This window comes from Lissotriton helveticus, chromosome 11 (assembly GCF_964261635.1).
Source record: "Lissotriton helveticus chromosome 11, aLisHel1.1, whole genome shotgun sequence".
Classification (NCBI taxonomy): domain Eukaryota; kingdom Metazoa; phylum Chordata; class Amphibia; order Caudata; family Salamandridae; genus Lissotriton; species Lissotriton helveticus.
In genome coordinates this window covers 1101646078-1101660609 of record NC_136072.1, presented here as the reverse complement: position 1 = coordinate 1101660609, position 14532 = coordinate 1101646078, and the positions used below count along the sequence as shown (strand labels likewise).

The 14532-nt window shown below is 47.9% G+C and overlaps 1 protein-coding gene across 4 annotated transcripts in view; it reads right to left on the bottom strand.

The window, feature by feature from the left end:
- Positions 1–14532, bottom strand: part of SMPD4 (sphingomyelin phosphodiesterase 4) — a 641449-nt gene that overhangs the window by 80312 nt on the left and 546605 nt on the right. For all 4 annotated transcript variants that reach the window (XM_078667774.1, XM_078667777.1, XM_078667775.1 and 1 more), the window contains one exon: positions 2794–2957. In XM_078667774.1, coding sequence (XP_078523900.1) covers positions 2794–2957 — 164 coding nt within the window. The remainder of the gene's footprint in view (positions 1–2793; positions 2958–14532) is intronic.

Sequence of the window (14532 nt, the reverse complement as noted above, 5' to 3'; positions counted from 1 at the left end):
TGAGATGTTAAAAATTCCGGGTCCTCCGGAGCTGCCCTATACCTCCTAGCCACAGCTCTAGATACAGCAGGAGCTGATACAGGATTTTTCCAAATCTCTAAAATTGGTTCCTTCAAGGCATCATTAAAAGGTAGTAAAGGTTCAGTCACTGAAGAAGGAGAGTGAAGGACCTCTGTAAGCAGATTAGATTCAAATTCTGCGGATGGTAAAGTAATGTTCAATAAATTTGCAGCTTTCTTTATCACTACATGATAAGGAGTCACATCCTTTGAAGGTTCATTTGAAAACGAAACAAAGTCCCATTCAGGTGACAGTTCAAGGCCACTAGCTACAGATAGGTCCTCAAAAAGGTCATCAGAATCTTGTAGCTCACCCTCCTCCAGATTTTCTCCTCTATATCTTTCCTCTTCCATCAATCTTTGGGCTTCACGCCTAGATCTTAGCTTCACATTCGAAGCCGTCAGATCCGTAATCGACTCCGACGGAGCCGCAGCCGGCGTCGAACTCGACGTCGGACGAGGAAGAGATTCACGACGTCGTTCAGGGTTCGGCATCATAGATGATGGAACTGGAGTCGATGGAATCGGAGTCATCGATCTCGGCGTCGATGGCTTCGGAGTCGAAGGCCTCGCCGGAGTCGGATAATGCCAATGCGGCGCCGGAGCCGGCATGAAGGGCATAAAGGGCGCAGGTGCATAGGAATGAGGAACACCCAAACCATATGCCATCGGACCCATGGGACCAGTAGGAGCCCCAGAGGGATACATAGCCCTTGAATAGATTCCGAACATCGCATTCAGGAAATGCGAAGGGTCCTGACCTGGAGCCAGGAAGGCTGGGTATGAACCCCCAGGTTGCTCTTGGAGTCGAAACGACGTCGACCTCTTCTTCAGGTTGGTGCACCAGAGTCGAACGACCTTCGGGTATCTGAGCTCCACCCTCACCAACCTCCTCCTCCTCACCTTCATCCTCCCGACGTGAAGGATGGGACGGGTTCGGAGATGGAACACTCTTCTGCTTCGGTGAACTCGGTGAGTTCGCATGCGATGCCTCAACCTCGACATCGTGATCCTCCGAAGCCGACGAAACTACTTTCTCGACCAGTCTCACTTGTGACTTCGGTTTCGAACCCGACTCTTTCCTCGATCGACGTCGGGATTCATGGGTTCTCTTTTTATGCTTCTTTCTAGAAGATCTTGAAGCATGGGCCGAGGACGAATCCGACCGCGACCTCGATCGAGACCTTGACTTCGATCGTCGAGTTCGCGATCTTGACTTCTTTTCTTTTCCTTCCTTAAATTTGGCAACCAGAAGTTTCGCTTCTCTCTCCCGGAGGGCCTTTGGTGTCATCTTCTTGCAGGACTGGCAGTCCTCGATGTCGTGGTCGGAGCTCAGACACCACAAACAGCATTCATGCGGATCTGTGATGGACATTACTCTGTTACATTCTCCGCAAGCTTTAAATCCGGTCTTCTTCGAGGTCATGATGAAAACGAGAAGACAAAGATACTAGAAATTTATATAGTAACAATGTTACAGTAAAGGCTACAGACGATCCCAGAAAACCGTTAGCGTCGACGACGCGGAAAAAAGGGAACTGATGTAATCACGCCGGCGTGGGCCTATTGTAGGCGTCGGTGACGTCAGCGGAGTCGCGAGCGATGCCGTGCCTCTGTGAAGTCAGAGTCCACGTCGGCGCGAAGCTACAAAAAGAATTTCCGAATGTTGCCGACGCAGGGGATATTCACAAGGTGAGGAATCCACACGGCAGATGTATCTATCAGAATGCCGAAACAATAGAGCAGCCCCTCTCCCAAATGTTCCCCATTTGCCCTTCAAAGGTAGCTTTACCATTGAAGCTCACCTTTTAGGGTAACAACTGTGTGCTTCCTGTCAGGTGTTCTTTTCTTGGGAGTCGTGCAGAAAGCTGTCTGCAGGACAAGCCCTATGTACCTCAGTAAACGGCCACTGGAAACCTTAGACAACTAGAGTGGCAACCTCTAAAGATGCCCTTTGCCCTCCAGTGACATTAAATTCGATTTAACCTTTAAATAGGATTTAATGCACTGATTCTTGTGATATCAATCAGTACCTACCTTAGTAGTCCAATTCAGAAGTTAGCAGGGCTGGGGTGCGAGCCTGTAACTATGTACTTGCCAAAGAGGCTTCTAGCCTTTCCACATTAAAATGACAATTCAGGGTTTTTACTGCTGGAAAAGTACAGGTTCCACTTTTTAACATACAGCACCCTGCCTTTGGATTTGTTAGGCCTGCCATGTTTAAGCTTTGCCATTACCTTAAATGGTAAAGTCGAGTTAGCAGCTAAAAGCTGCCCTTCCCCTCTGCAGTGGTAGACTGGGAGCCATGTTTTAGCTTGTCCCACTCAGGACGGGGTCAGGCCAATTAACCATGCATCATGTTAAGGTACAAGGTGTTTCCCTTTCATGCCAGGTACTTTGTTCAAGATCTGACACCTGGTATGTTGGGCGCTGGCAGAACAGTCGAGTGGTTTTGCGCACAATTAATCTATCACATTTTAAACCACTGTTTTTAATCAGCAGTCCCAGAAAGAGGCCCATGAACATATTAGACGAATTATCACCAAACTTGACTGCACCCTTGTGTCAGAGTGAACATGGTCAGCAATGTTAAAAGCTCTTGGGCAGCAGTTATGGAGTGCATTAGGATAGCCTCCTTTAAGCTGGGTTTCAGTTTTAACATCACAATTCAAACTGGAGGGCAAAAAGGATTTTGCGTACCATCATTTTCAACATAGAATGTTGGTCCACTTACCTTTTTGGATCATTTCTGCCAAGTTCGGCTGAGCGAAGACCTTGGACACTCTGAAAATCATTAGTGCGTTTTTTGGGCTGACCAAGTCTGTACGAAGAGCCCGATTCAGGTAGCCTTGGAAAAGCTTTGTATACATGAGCAGATTCTCCTGCACGAATGGAGCCCTGTGAATAGGCAAGTGACACTGATTACTGAAGTGGTCATTCAAAATTGAGACGGGTGGACAGGATACGTGAGATGGGCGGGCAATTGCAACTTTTCTAACCCTTTGGACTTTTGGTCCAGTTTGGATCATCTACATTTTGTATCTCATCCCTGCTGAAGCCTTTTGTGCTCCCTAACTACAGTTACACCACTAAAAGAAAATACTCTCACAATTACGTACTGTAAGCAAATCCACATGAATCACAAATTGTACACTTTCACACTTACCATCTGGAAATGGACGCCTAACCTTTGCTAAAGATTTAAATACAATTTTGAGAAAAGTACATGCTTAACTATTCCAACTGTGGAAGAAGAAAACAAGTTACTTACCTGTAACTTTAGTTATCCTGTATTGGAAATTTCATAGATTCACATGCTTTAATCATTCCCCGTCGTCGAGATGGGAGGCCCCGGTATATATAAAAATAGCAATGCAAAGCCATTTCAAACCAGAAACCAGGCCTAGGCCCACTCCAATTTTGTAACATTTCCACCTCTTTTTGTAAAAGAGACCACATAAAATCAACAACCAATCAGATTAGCCTTACCTTCTAGAACCCTCCTGAGAGAATCTCAGACCTTCAGAGTTTCGTAGCCGTAGTGCCACAGGATAACCATAAAGATGCAGAAGGTCGAGCTTTCCCAGGGGAGGAGGGTGGGTCGCATGTGAATCTATGAAAGTTTCCAATACTGGGAACTAAAGTTACAGGCAAGTAACTTGTTTTCTTACTCAAGTATTGGAACTTTCATAGATTCACATGTTGAATCGACGTAGCTAGCAGTCATGAGCACAATTTTTGCTTTTTGATACCTTAAACACTTAACAATGCACCAATAAGATTAGAGAAAGGGAAAAGAATACACCTCTCAGCAATTTGGACATCAAAGTTCATATGCAAATAACATATCCAAGTATGCATCCACAAATAGTCAAAAGCAATAAACTGTATCAAAGAATGTGCAAGGAACTTAAGAAGGAAAAGAAAGGAGGGATGAGAGGGAAAGCTCACCGCTTACTGAAACAGGTTCCTCAGGACTGCTTGGTCCACTGCAGCGTCGCTGTATGTCGACGAATCCAAGCAATAACGTCTGTTGAAGGTATGGATACTTTTCTAGGTCGCTGCTCTGCAGATGTCCCGGATAGGTACCCCAGCAAAGAGGGCTGTAGAGGAAGAGATTGCCCTCGTAGAGTGAGCAGGGACCTTCCCCTGGAGGGGCTTCCTAGCTAACGGATGACAATATTGGATAGAGCTGGAAATCCAACGTACAATCCCCTGTTTGAAATTGGGAAAACCCTTACAAGGAGCGCTGTAAACCACAAAGAGCTGAGGTGACTCCTGAAATCTTTAGTTCTTTGGAGATAGAATTTCAGGCAACGCTGAATGTCAAGTGAGTGAAGTGATCTCTCAGCCTGAGTCTTAGGTTGAGGGAAAAAAGTCTTAAGGACCACAGGTCCATTTAAGTGAAAATCCGAAGGCACCTTCGGGATGAACTTAGGGTTGGTATGAAGTACTACTGTCTCATTCTTAAACTGAATAAAAGGCTCCTGTATAGTGGGAGCCTGCAATTCGCTAACCCTTCTAGCTGATGTAAAAGCAAGAAGAAGGGTCACCTTCCATGACAGGAATTTTAGGTCCGCTTTATGTAGAAGCTCGAAGGGATGTTTCATGAGCTGAGTCAAGACCACATTAAGGTGCCACAGTGATGGAGGAGGCTTTACCGGAGGGAAGGATCGAAAAAGCCCTTTCTTAAATTGCTTAATTATTCTTGCTGACCACAGCGAAGGGCCTGAAGATGTCTTTTTAAAGCGAGAGATGGACGCGAGATGAACTTTAATAGATGAGTGAGCCAGGCCAGCCTTTGCCAAGGTATGATGAGGGGGAGGAACAGTAGTCAGAGCCAGCAAGCCGCTATTGATGCCTAAAGGAATCCTTCCCCTGACGTCCTGCTCTTCCTCTGGGTGCGGATTTCGAATATGTTGTGGACTGACCCTGTCGCTGGTTGTATTGTGGACGGTAAGACTGCGAGGCAGTGAATACGAGGAGTACCGTTATTGCTGGTAACCTCCTCTGTATTGAAGCATCCCTAACGACCCCGGCGTGTCCATGTCTTTCTTAATGTCTTGGAGAGCATCATCTATGTGTTTACCAAAGAGTGCCTCTCCATCAAATGGAAGGTCCAAAATTTCGTTCTGAACCTCAGGTCTGAACGTGGATGCTCTAAGCCATCCCAGGCGATGAAGGACTGCTGCTCCAGCCAGAGAACGGAACACAGTTGTCGCAATGTCCATTGCGCCATCAGTCATCTTAGAGGAGGCCCTCATTCCTTCCTGGAGGATCTTTTTCGCTTCAGCCTTGCTGTCTTCAGGCAGTTGGTCTAGGTAGGGAGAGATGGCACACCACATCTGGCGGTCGCAGTGCCCCAAAATGGCTAAAGCGTTACCCGCTTTGACAAGCAGACTTGACATAGATGAAAACCTCTTGCCAGCATTGTCCAAGCGTCGGCCTTCTTTATCCGGAAGCGTTCTTAGAGGAGCTGCTGGATTTTTTTACTTCCTCTGCGCTGCCTTTGATATAACGGAGTCCGGTTTTGGTTGACTCTCCAAACGAGGAAGCCCCGGGACCCCTGTGGCTGGGGTCTTCATGACTTTCATACATACATGAGTGACAATGGCAATTGTTCTTACAGACTTCTTAAAGCGTTCCTTTAAGTCATAAGAAGCACTCCGACTGCACAGAAGGCATGGGCAGATCGAACCTTTTGGCTGCCCTTTCTTGTAGATTGTGGAAACCACCTATGTCCCCAGGTGGGGAATCTACTGGAACCAGTGAAGGGGAAGCAGGAGTAGGAATAATGTAATCATCCCATTCCCTATGTGGGTCTGAGAGATCTGTAACTCCCTGGTCGTCATCTGAGGTATCATCCTGGATAAGGGAGCCGCTGATGGTGGATCCTCTATCAATTGCAGTGGCGGTGGTGGCAGCCGAGGGGTAGAAGGCCCTGCAGGTGGACTAGCAGGAATTGATACATGTTCCTGAGCCGAAGATGGTGTCGGAAATCTCCTTTTATAGGCGGAGAGCATGAACTGCAAGTCTGAAGTCAAGGAGGATGGCATACAGACAATCTCCTGATAACCTCTATGATAGTCCTGAGGAGGATCATAGTCCTGTTCTTCACCATATCCGTCTTCAGAATTAAGATCTTGGCACTTAACGTACAGTTCTGCAGGGCTATGTGCGTAATGGACTTTCTTCCTCCAAATCTTCTTTCTCTAGGAGGTGAGTAGGTAGGAAAGGTGTCACTTTGCTAGGGGAAGTAAGCTCAGGAGTTATGTGACACTTCCTGATAATTTCCCCCCAATTTTTCTCTCTCTCGTCGACGAGGTTGTCAACGGTGTCGACAACAATGTAGATGTTGCCATCGCCGATATTGCGTCATTACCATTGACGGCGTTGCCGTCGCCACTACGGGCACTCGTCATTCACGCCATCGACGGCGACAAAATCTTCGCAGTTACTGCTGATCCAGTATCAGTCGTCACCGCTGTCGACGATGGATGTTGCACTGTGGTCGATGAAAACAAGAAAACTCTCGGCGACTATCCAGTCGTCGGAGCCGGAGCAGACTAAGGAGACTGTACCTTTTCACTGCGCGTCGACGATGACTGTGACAGTTTCTTCGTCGACGGTGGGACGTTTTCAGCTTGTTTTCCCTCAGAATCAATCAATCAATAAGTACATTTGTAGAGCGCGCTACTCACCCATGAGGTTCTCAAGGCGCTAAATTGGGGTGGGGGGTGTAGCAGGGGTGGGGGGGGGGGGGAGAGAAGCTACTGGTCAAACAGCCAGGTTTTGGGGAGTCTCCTGAAGGTCAGCAGGTCCTGGGTCTGCGCACGTGTGCAGGGAGGGTGTTCCACATCTTGGCGGCGAGGTGGGAGAACGATCTGCCACCGGTGGTCGTTCGGCGGATGCGTGGGACGGTGGCAAGGTCGTCAGAGCGAAGCTGGAGGTTCGGGGTGTAGAAGGACAGTCGTTCGTTGAGGTATGCTGGTCCGGCGTTGTGGAGTGCTTTGTGCGCGTGGGTGAGGAGCTTGAAGGTGATCCTCTTGTTGACCGGGAGCCAGTGCAGGTCTTTAAGTTGGGTAGGGATGTGGCTGCGACGAGGGAGTTCGAGGATGAGGCGAGCAGAGACGTTTTGTATGCGTTGGAGTCTCTACTGGATTGTGGCTGTGGTTCCTGCGTAGAGTGCGTTGCCGTGATCCAGCTTGCTGCTGACGAGTGCTTGGGTGACCGTCCTTCTGGTTTCCGTGGGGATCCATCTGAAGATCTTTCGGAGCATGCGGAGGGTGTTGAAACAGGAGGAGGAAAGAGCGTTGAATTGTCAGGTCATAGAGAGTGTGGAGTCCAGGATGAACACCAGGTTGCGTGCGTGGTTGGTGGGTGTCGGGGCGGCTCCCAGCGAGGCCGGCCACCAGGAGTCGTCCCATGATGAGGAGGTGGATCAGAGGATGAGGACCTCTGTCTTGTCAGAGTTCAGCTTCAGCAGGCGAGTCTTCATCCAGTCTGCAATGGCCTTCATTCGCTCGTGGAGGTTGGCTTTGGCGGTGGCTGGGTCCTTGGTGAGTGAGAGGATCAGCTGGGTGTTGGCGGTGTGCTCGGACGATGTTGGCGAGCGGTGCCATGTAGATATTGAAAAGGGTCGGGCCGAGGGATGAGCCTTAGGGCACGCCGCAGATGATCGTGGTGACTTCGGAGCGGAAAGGGGGAGGCGGACTCTCTGGGTTCTACCAGTGAGGAAGGAGGTGGTCTAGTCCAGGGTTTTGTCTCGGATCCCTGCGTCGCGGAGGCGTGTGTGCATGGTGTGGTGGCAGACGGTGTCGAAGGCGGTCGAGATCGCCCAGAATGGACAGAGGAGGGTTTTTCGAAGGCTTTCCTTCCCTCAGGAGGAGAAGATGGAGGTACAGAGCCCGATATCCTCATTGCAGTCTCTCCTGTAGTAAGTCCTTCCCTCTCCTTTACACCTCAGTGAGATTTGCTTGGACTTAGCCTGTCAGACCCATGAGAGGTCTTTTTAGAGGCTTTCCCAGGACGGTCTTCTAAAGAATAAGGGTCAGATCTCCCCCTTTTTAGTGATCTCCTTGAAGACGAAGCTAATGAGGCCTCATCACTATTGTCACTGGAGACTGGCACTCTCCTGGACTTTAGCCTCTGGAACCAGGTCAGGAGATGTCCCTCAAGGTCTCTCAAGGTTTTGGTTGAAAAAGTAAGGCATACCTTGCAATCTTTGGCCTCGTGATCTGGATACACGCAATAGATGCAGTCCTTGCGAGGGTCATCCACGTAAAGCCTCTTTTTAGAGCAGGTGGCACAAGCTCTATAAAGGCCTTTTTCTCTTTGTCAGTCATGTTGAACAGAGAAAGAACTCGAAACTGTAGAAGGTGAAGAAAAACTGTTGAAAAATCTCCTAAAGTAAAGGAACAAGGAAAAAACAGAGCAGAGCTCAGTGGAGACTCCCTAGCACAACATGTGGTAGAAAATCTGAAGGTCTGAGGTTCTCTCAGGAGGGTTCGGCTAATCTGATTGGCTGTTGATTTTATTTGGTCTCCTTTACAAAAAGAGGTGGATATGTTACAAAACTGGAATGGGCCTGGTTTCTGGTTTGTAATGGCTTTGCATTGCTATTTTTATATATACACCTGGGACTCCCATCTCGACGACTGGGAATGATTCAAGCATGTGAATCTAAGAAAGTTCCAATACTGGAGTAAGGAAAGGTTTCTTACCTGTAATCTCAGTTCTCTCTCACGGGAATCTCCATTGAAGACATTTTCAGGAAGGCCTCTAGAAACACTTACGACAAAAACATTGTATAGCCTATAAGGAAGGCTAATATGGCCAATTTCTTCAGATTGTCTTTAAAAAAGGGCAATGAATACCCCTGAATATGTATATTTAAGGTCAAATACTTTGTTAGAATGCTTAAATCTCTTTCACAGACCCTTCTTTTTAAAAGAGAAAGATGAAGTAAAAAAGGACAGCGTAGCCCTGTAGGCTGCCATTGTGTGCATGTAAAAACAGCTTCTGCTCCTATAAAGACCCTGAGACCAGCAGCAGTATCCTAACATGCTCAGCAGGTGGCAGTTGCTTCAGTTCTTTTTTCCGGCTCCTGGAGACAGGATCTTCGAGCACTGAACGCAGCCTTTTTTTAAAGCTTTTTTTCTTCAAAAATCTTTCTGAAGAAATGCAAACATCTACACTCAAGAAGATATATTATGGAAAGGTGCTCCGGAATCCCTGCATGTGGGTGGGACTATTCAGTGTTTATGACCATTAATGGAGATCCCCCGAGAGAGAACTCATTTATAAAGAAGCGATCAGCAGGAAATGGGCACTCATCTCAAATGAAGTACAACTGCAAGAGTAAGACTACAGACAAGTAGCAGTCTCATTGCCCTGAAAACATGGACAACTAAGCTTTTCTGTGATGAGCTGATGGCCCCAAACAACTTTCAATGCCCCTATTCAATTCCATAATCATGACACTCCCAGAAACTGCAAAGTGCTTAGATGCTTTCTGTGTCTGCCTCTCAGCATTATCCTACTGGGTGAAATAAAGCCTTCTGAAACCTAACTCTGAAGTCCTTATCTAGGGGAAGCCTCGGTACGGTGGCCCAATTTTTTGAAGCCTGCTCTTGTCCCTGTAAAGACAGTACAAAATTTTAGGGTAACCATAGAGGAGAATATTTCCTACTGTACACAGATTAATAAGCCTAATGCCACTTATTTTTGGCTTGTGAAATACATCAGGAAGATTCTTCCTCTTCTTTCGATGGAAGGTAAACAGCTTGTGGTTCAGACATCCATCTCATTTGACATGGTCTATGGCAATAGAACACTGTTGGGCCTACTTAAATATATTCCTTCTCAACTGCAGATGATTCAGAATGCTGTCACTCGTCTGTTAACCTCACGTGGCATCACACTATTAGAAACCATCTAGAAGAACTCTGCTGAGTCCTGGTCCACAATCTAGTCTTTTTCAATTCATTGTGTATTTTTTACAAGGTGTTATCTGGAATGGGCCTCAGGTATTTCTGCTTTTGCATTATACCCGTTCTTCCAAATTCGAATCCTAACTCCTCCTTCTAGGCATTTCTGGAAATATCCAAAGTTCACCTTTCCAGGACAGGTGGCAAATCTACCCTACTTTGGAACCACCTTCTGGAATAAATTCTCTCTTGATCAATCAATTCTATCCAACTACCTCTGGAAAAAACACTAAAACCCATCCTATTTACCGCTATGCCCCAAGTGCTTTATCACCATAACATAGAATACTGCAGTGTGGGGACTCTGTGTGATACAAATTAGTCATTTATTTCATTCATTAGGGAACCTGAGTAGCATTAATGGACATCCACTGCGTTTGCCTCTCATACTTCCACCTTCTGCCTTGAAAAATCTTAACGCTGGCTAGGAAATTCAATTTTTAATAGAAAGGACGTTATCCAATAGGAGAAAAGCATCAGCTGTTACAGAGGAAGCACGTTTTCAGTATCCGTTCCCCACAGATATTGTGGAAAACGAATACGGCATAAATGTAAATTACAGCTGTGCAAGCATACACATGAACAACAACAGTTAGCTAAGATGGCAATGCTTCATCACGTACGTCCTGTAATACAATCATCCGGAGTAGGGCACCTTTGACATGAAACCGACAGTTCGGGAATAGACCAGATCACATGTAGCTTTTCAGGATTACTACCAGTAAGCTAAATCAGGTATGGGCTAGTGCCTTGGTGTTGTTCCGGGTGAGAGATGTATAATGGGAAAGGACAGGATAGTCTGAGCGTGCCAGTGTGTCGGGTCATGCATATCGTATGTCCATGTCCCCATATCTGAAGTGTGCTTCCAGCGTCATACCCTAAAGAACTGCAGGTATCCCAGGAAGAAGTAGTGTCAGCATTCTCTAGTCCGCCTTAGCGATCGCTGGGCAAGGCATAGGGGGATCAGCAGGGCAATCGATATTCAATACCTTTTACACCTGGTAATAAACTATGAACTATAACTCATTAAAGTAGGAACTGGTAATTATACGGAATCAAATCAAATGGGAAGAAACACGGGCAAGGGAGGGTGTGTGCGTTACTCCGTCAGTAAAGGAAGTTGTCTAGAATGGCTTGGATTCTTCGCAGCGGGAGGGGGGGGGGGTGCTCCAGTGCGATGGTGTCTGGCCCAGGGGTGCGAGCAGAGGGAGACGGGGGGGTCGCAAGCACCAGTTTGTCGTATTGAGCTATCTTTGGCTCCGGAAATATCGTCAGGGCAGCAACCAAAGGGGGGAATGTCTAAGTGATACCTCCCTGCAGGCATGCCCGGAAGAAAGCAGCCAAAATATCATCCCAGGCCTGGGCTATAGGGTACATACGGAGCCCGGACGTTTCTTCCCTGTGCAGCACTACGCTCTCCGCTCTCGCCCAATTATCGAAGGAATTACGCCAGTGTATCGCCTGAGGAGGCTCGCCATTATTCCAGCGCTTAGTAATAAGTCTTTTCGCTGTTATTAACCCCAAGTCCCAAAATCTAGCTTGGACCTTCGTCTGCTTTGTCCGCTTGTAGAGGCCCAGTAGGCAGGCCTCCCATGTGTGTGGCAGACCCCCTCCCGCCGTCAGGGAAGTCGAAATCGCCTTCCAGTAGTCGTGTATATAAGGGCAAGCCCAAAGCATGCGTAAGAAGCCTGCATCTATTAGTCCACACCTGGGGCACGCGGACGTGGTGAGTCTAAAATAGCGGTTTATCTTATCTGGGGATAGGTATGCCCTATGTATGATGTAGTATTGGATGTTTTTGAAGCGGGAATTACGCGGGATGTTGAGCGCCCCAGCTATTATCATCGCCCAGTCTTTGTCGGTCCATTTCTGTCCCCTATCTTCAGCCCATTTATCACGCAGGCGCTGTGAGGAAAACTGTGTGTGTGTGTGTGTGTGTGTGTGTGTAAGGCCTGTGCGAGCCAGTGCACTATATGTGATCCGTTTCCCATCACATGCAAGTATTGTATTAACAGGTGGGTCGGTAGTTCTTCCGTTAGGTTACCCCAGGCCCGTGTCAGTGTGTGTATGAGTGTTGCGTGCGTCAGGAATTGTCCCGCAGGTAGCCCCGTGTCTGCAGCCAACACCTCAAATGAAATTAGGGAACCATCTGTATACCGGCCCCCCAGTGTGTCTAATTCAGCCCGTGCCCAGCTGCTCAGTGCCGCTTCCGTGAGCGCGCCATCTTCCCAGGGCATCCCCAGCAAAGGCAGAACTAGAGCGTATGGTTTGGCAGGGCTTGTGAGTTTCAGACTTCTCACATAGTATTTCTGAGCCACTACCAGATGCAGCTGATCGGGACAGTGGGTTCTGGCCAGTGGGTGAAAAAGTGCGTGCACTTGTGCAGTTGTCATGACTACCGTATCTGTGGCAGTATCCCCCAGAATTTTCCCTTTTAGCCAGTAGGTCACCCATTGCAGATGCGCGGCTAGGTAGTAGAGTTCCTGATTAGGGACAGCCAGACCTCCATTTTCCGCTGATGCGTACAGCGTCTTTAGCGCAACCCTGGGTCGCCCCGAATTCCATATCAGCCTTCTAACCAAGGTCTCCAACTCGCGGAATATTCAAGTAGGGACATAGGCTGGCAGGTTAGCGTAGAAATACAGCAGTTTTGGCAACACTATCATTTTGGTCAGAGTGATTCGGCTTGGAACATTCAGCGGGAGAGAGTTCCAGAAGGTGACCTGTGCCGTGAGAGATGAAATTGCCCTTACTAAATTGCCTTCCAAGATATCAGCGGGGTCTCGATACACATATATACCCAAATTGCGAAAAGTGGTTGGGTACCAGGTAAGTCGTTCGCCTAGTACCGTGATGGCGCTTTCTGGCGTCTCGCCGTCAAAGGAATACACCCCTGATTTTGCCCAGTTCACCTTAAGACCCGACATCTCTCCGAATGCACGAAATATGTCGGTAAGTATAGGTGGGAAGCAGGTCAGATCTCTGATGTAAAGTAGCAGGTCATTGGCATACAACGACACCGCATGAACCCCGTCGGCCAAGGGATGCCCCAGTCTGCACCGGAGTTTCGAAGTCGTTCCGCTAAGGGCGAAAATTAGGGGGGAGAGGGGGCACCCCTGTCTGGTGCCTCTGCATACCCGTATCGGGTCAGAGAGCAGCCTGCCCGTGCGAACTCGTACTGTGGGTCTCTGGTATAGGAGTTCCACCATCCTGAGAAAGTCGTCGCCCAAGTTATAGCACCGCAGCACCGATACTAGGTAGGGCCATTCTACAGAGTCAAATGCCTTCTCGAGATCGAGTATCAGGCACCCCGAATGAGGCCATCGGGGCGTGGCTAGACTCTGTACCCTAAACAGGCGCCTGATGTTATACGATGTGCTGCGAGTTGGCACAAAACCGTTTTGGTCGGTATGGACAAGAGCAGGCACCAGAGGCACCAGTCGTTGGGCCAATGTAGACGCCAGGATCTTGTAATCTGTGTTGAGGAGGGCCAGAGGTCTGTACAAGCCCATATTGGTCTCATCATTGCCAGTTTTAGAAGAGATATTAGGTTTGCCTCATTCAGTGTAGGCGGAAGAGCGAAATCAGCAATTGCGGCTTCGAACATGCGCAGCAGTTCGGGAATCAGGATAACGAAGTAGGCTTTATAAAACTCCGCAGGCAGCCCGTCAGGACCCGGGGATTTCCCGTTGGAGAGAGTGTAAATGGCTGTGCAAAGTTCCTCTGACGTGAGCGGCGCACCTAGATCGTCGCATTGCACGTTGTCAATCTGCATACACACTGTTAATGTTCTGCTAATGCATGCATGGTTTTAGGACTTTGGCCACTTTACCACTGCTAATCAGTGCTAAAGTGCATATGCTCTCTGTGTAAATTGTGTTACGGATTGGTGTTTCCATGATTGGATATTTGATTTACCGGTTAGTCCCCAATAGAGTGCACTGAGTGTGCCAGGGCTTGTAAATCAAATGCTACTAGCGGGCATGCAGCACTGATTGTGCCACCCACGTGAGTAGACTTGAAAAGGTAACTCAGCCAGTGCACACAATTGCCAGTCCCTAACCTTCCCTTTTCTTACATGTCAGGTACCCCTGTGGGCAGGGTGCAGTGTATTTGAAAGGTAGGACATGCCCTCGTGTGTGTGGTATGTCCTGATAGTGAATTACGGCCACTTCTGTTTTTCACTATTGCAAGGCTACCTGTTCCCCATCGGACAAAATGGGGAGTTTATTTATAACATCTTATAAATATAACTGGCCCGGGGAATTAGATATGGAAATAAAGTTTAGTATGCCTGAACTCAGAGTTTAAAGATGCATTTTTAGTGAAGGTGATTTTTACATTCTGTGCTTGAAAACACCAGTTTTAGAAAGTAGGTATTTTCTTGCTCAGTCATCCTGTGTGCCTCTGCTGGAATGTGGATTGCCTGTCTGGGTTTTGGATGACAGAAGGCTGAGGAGCAGGAGTGGCTCCAGATAGTCTAG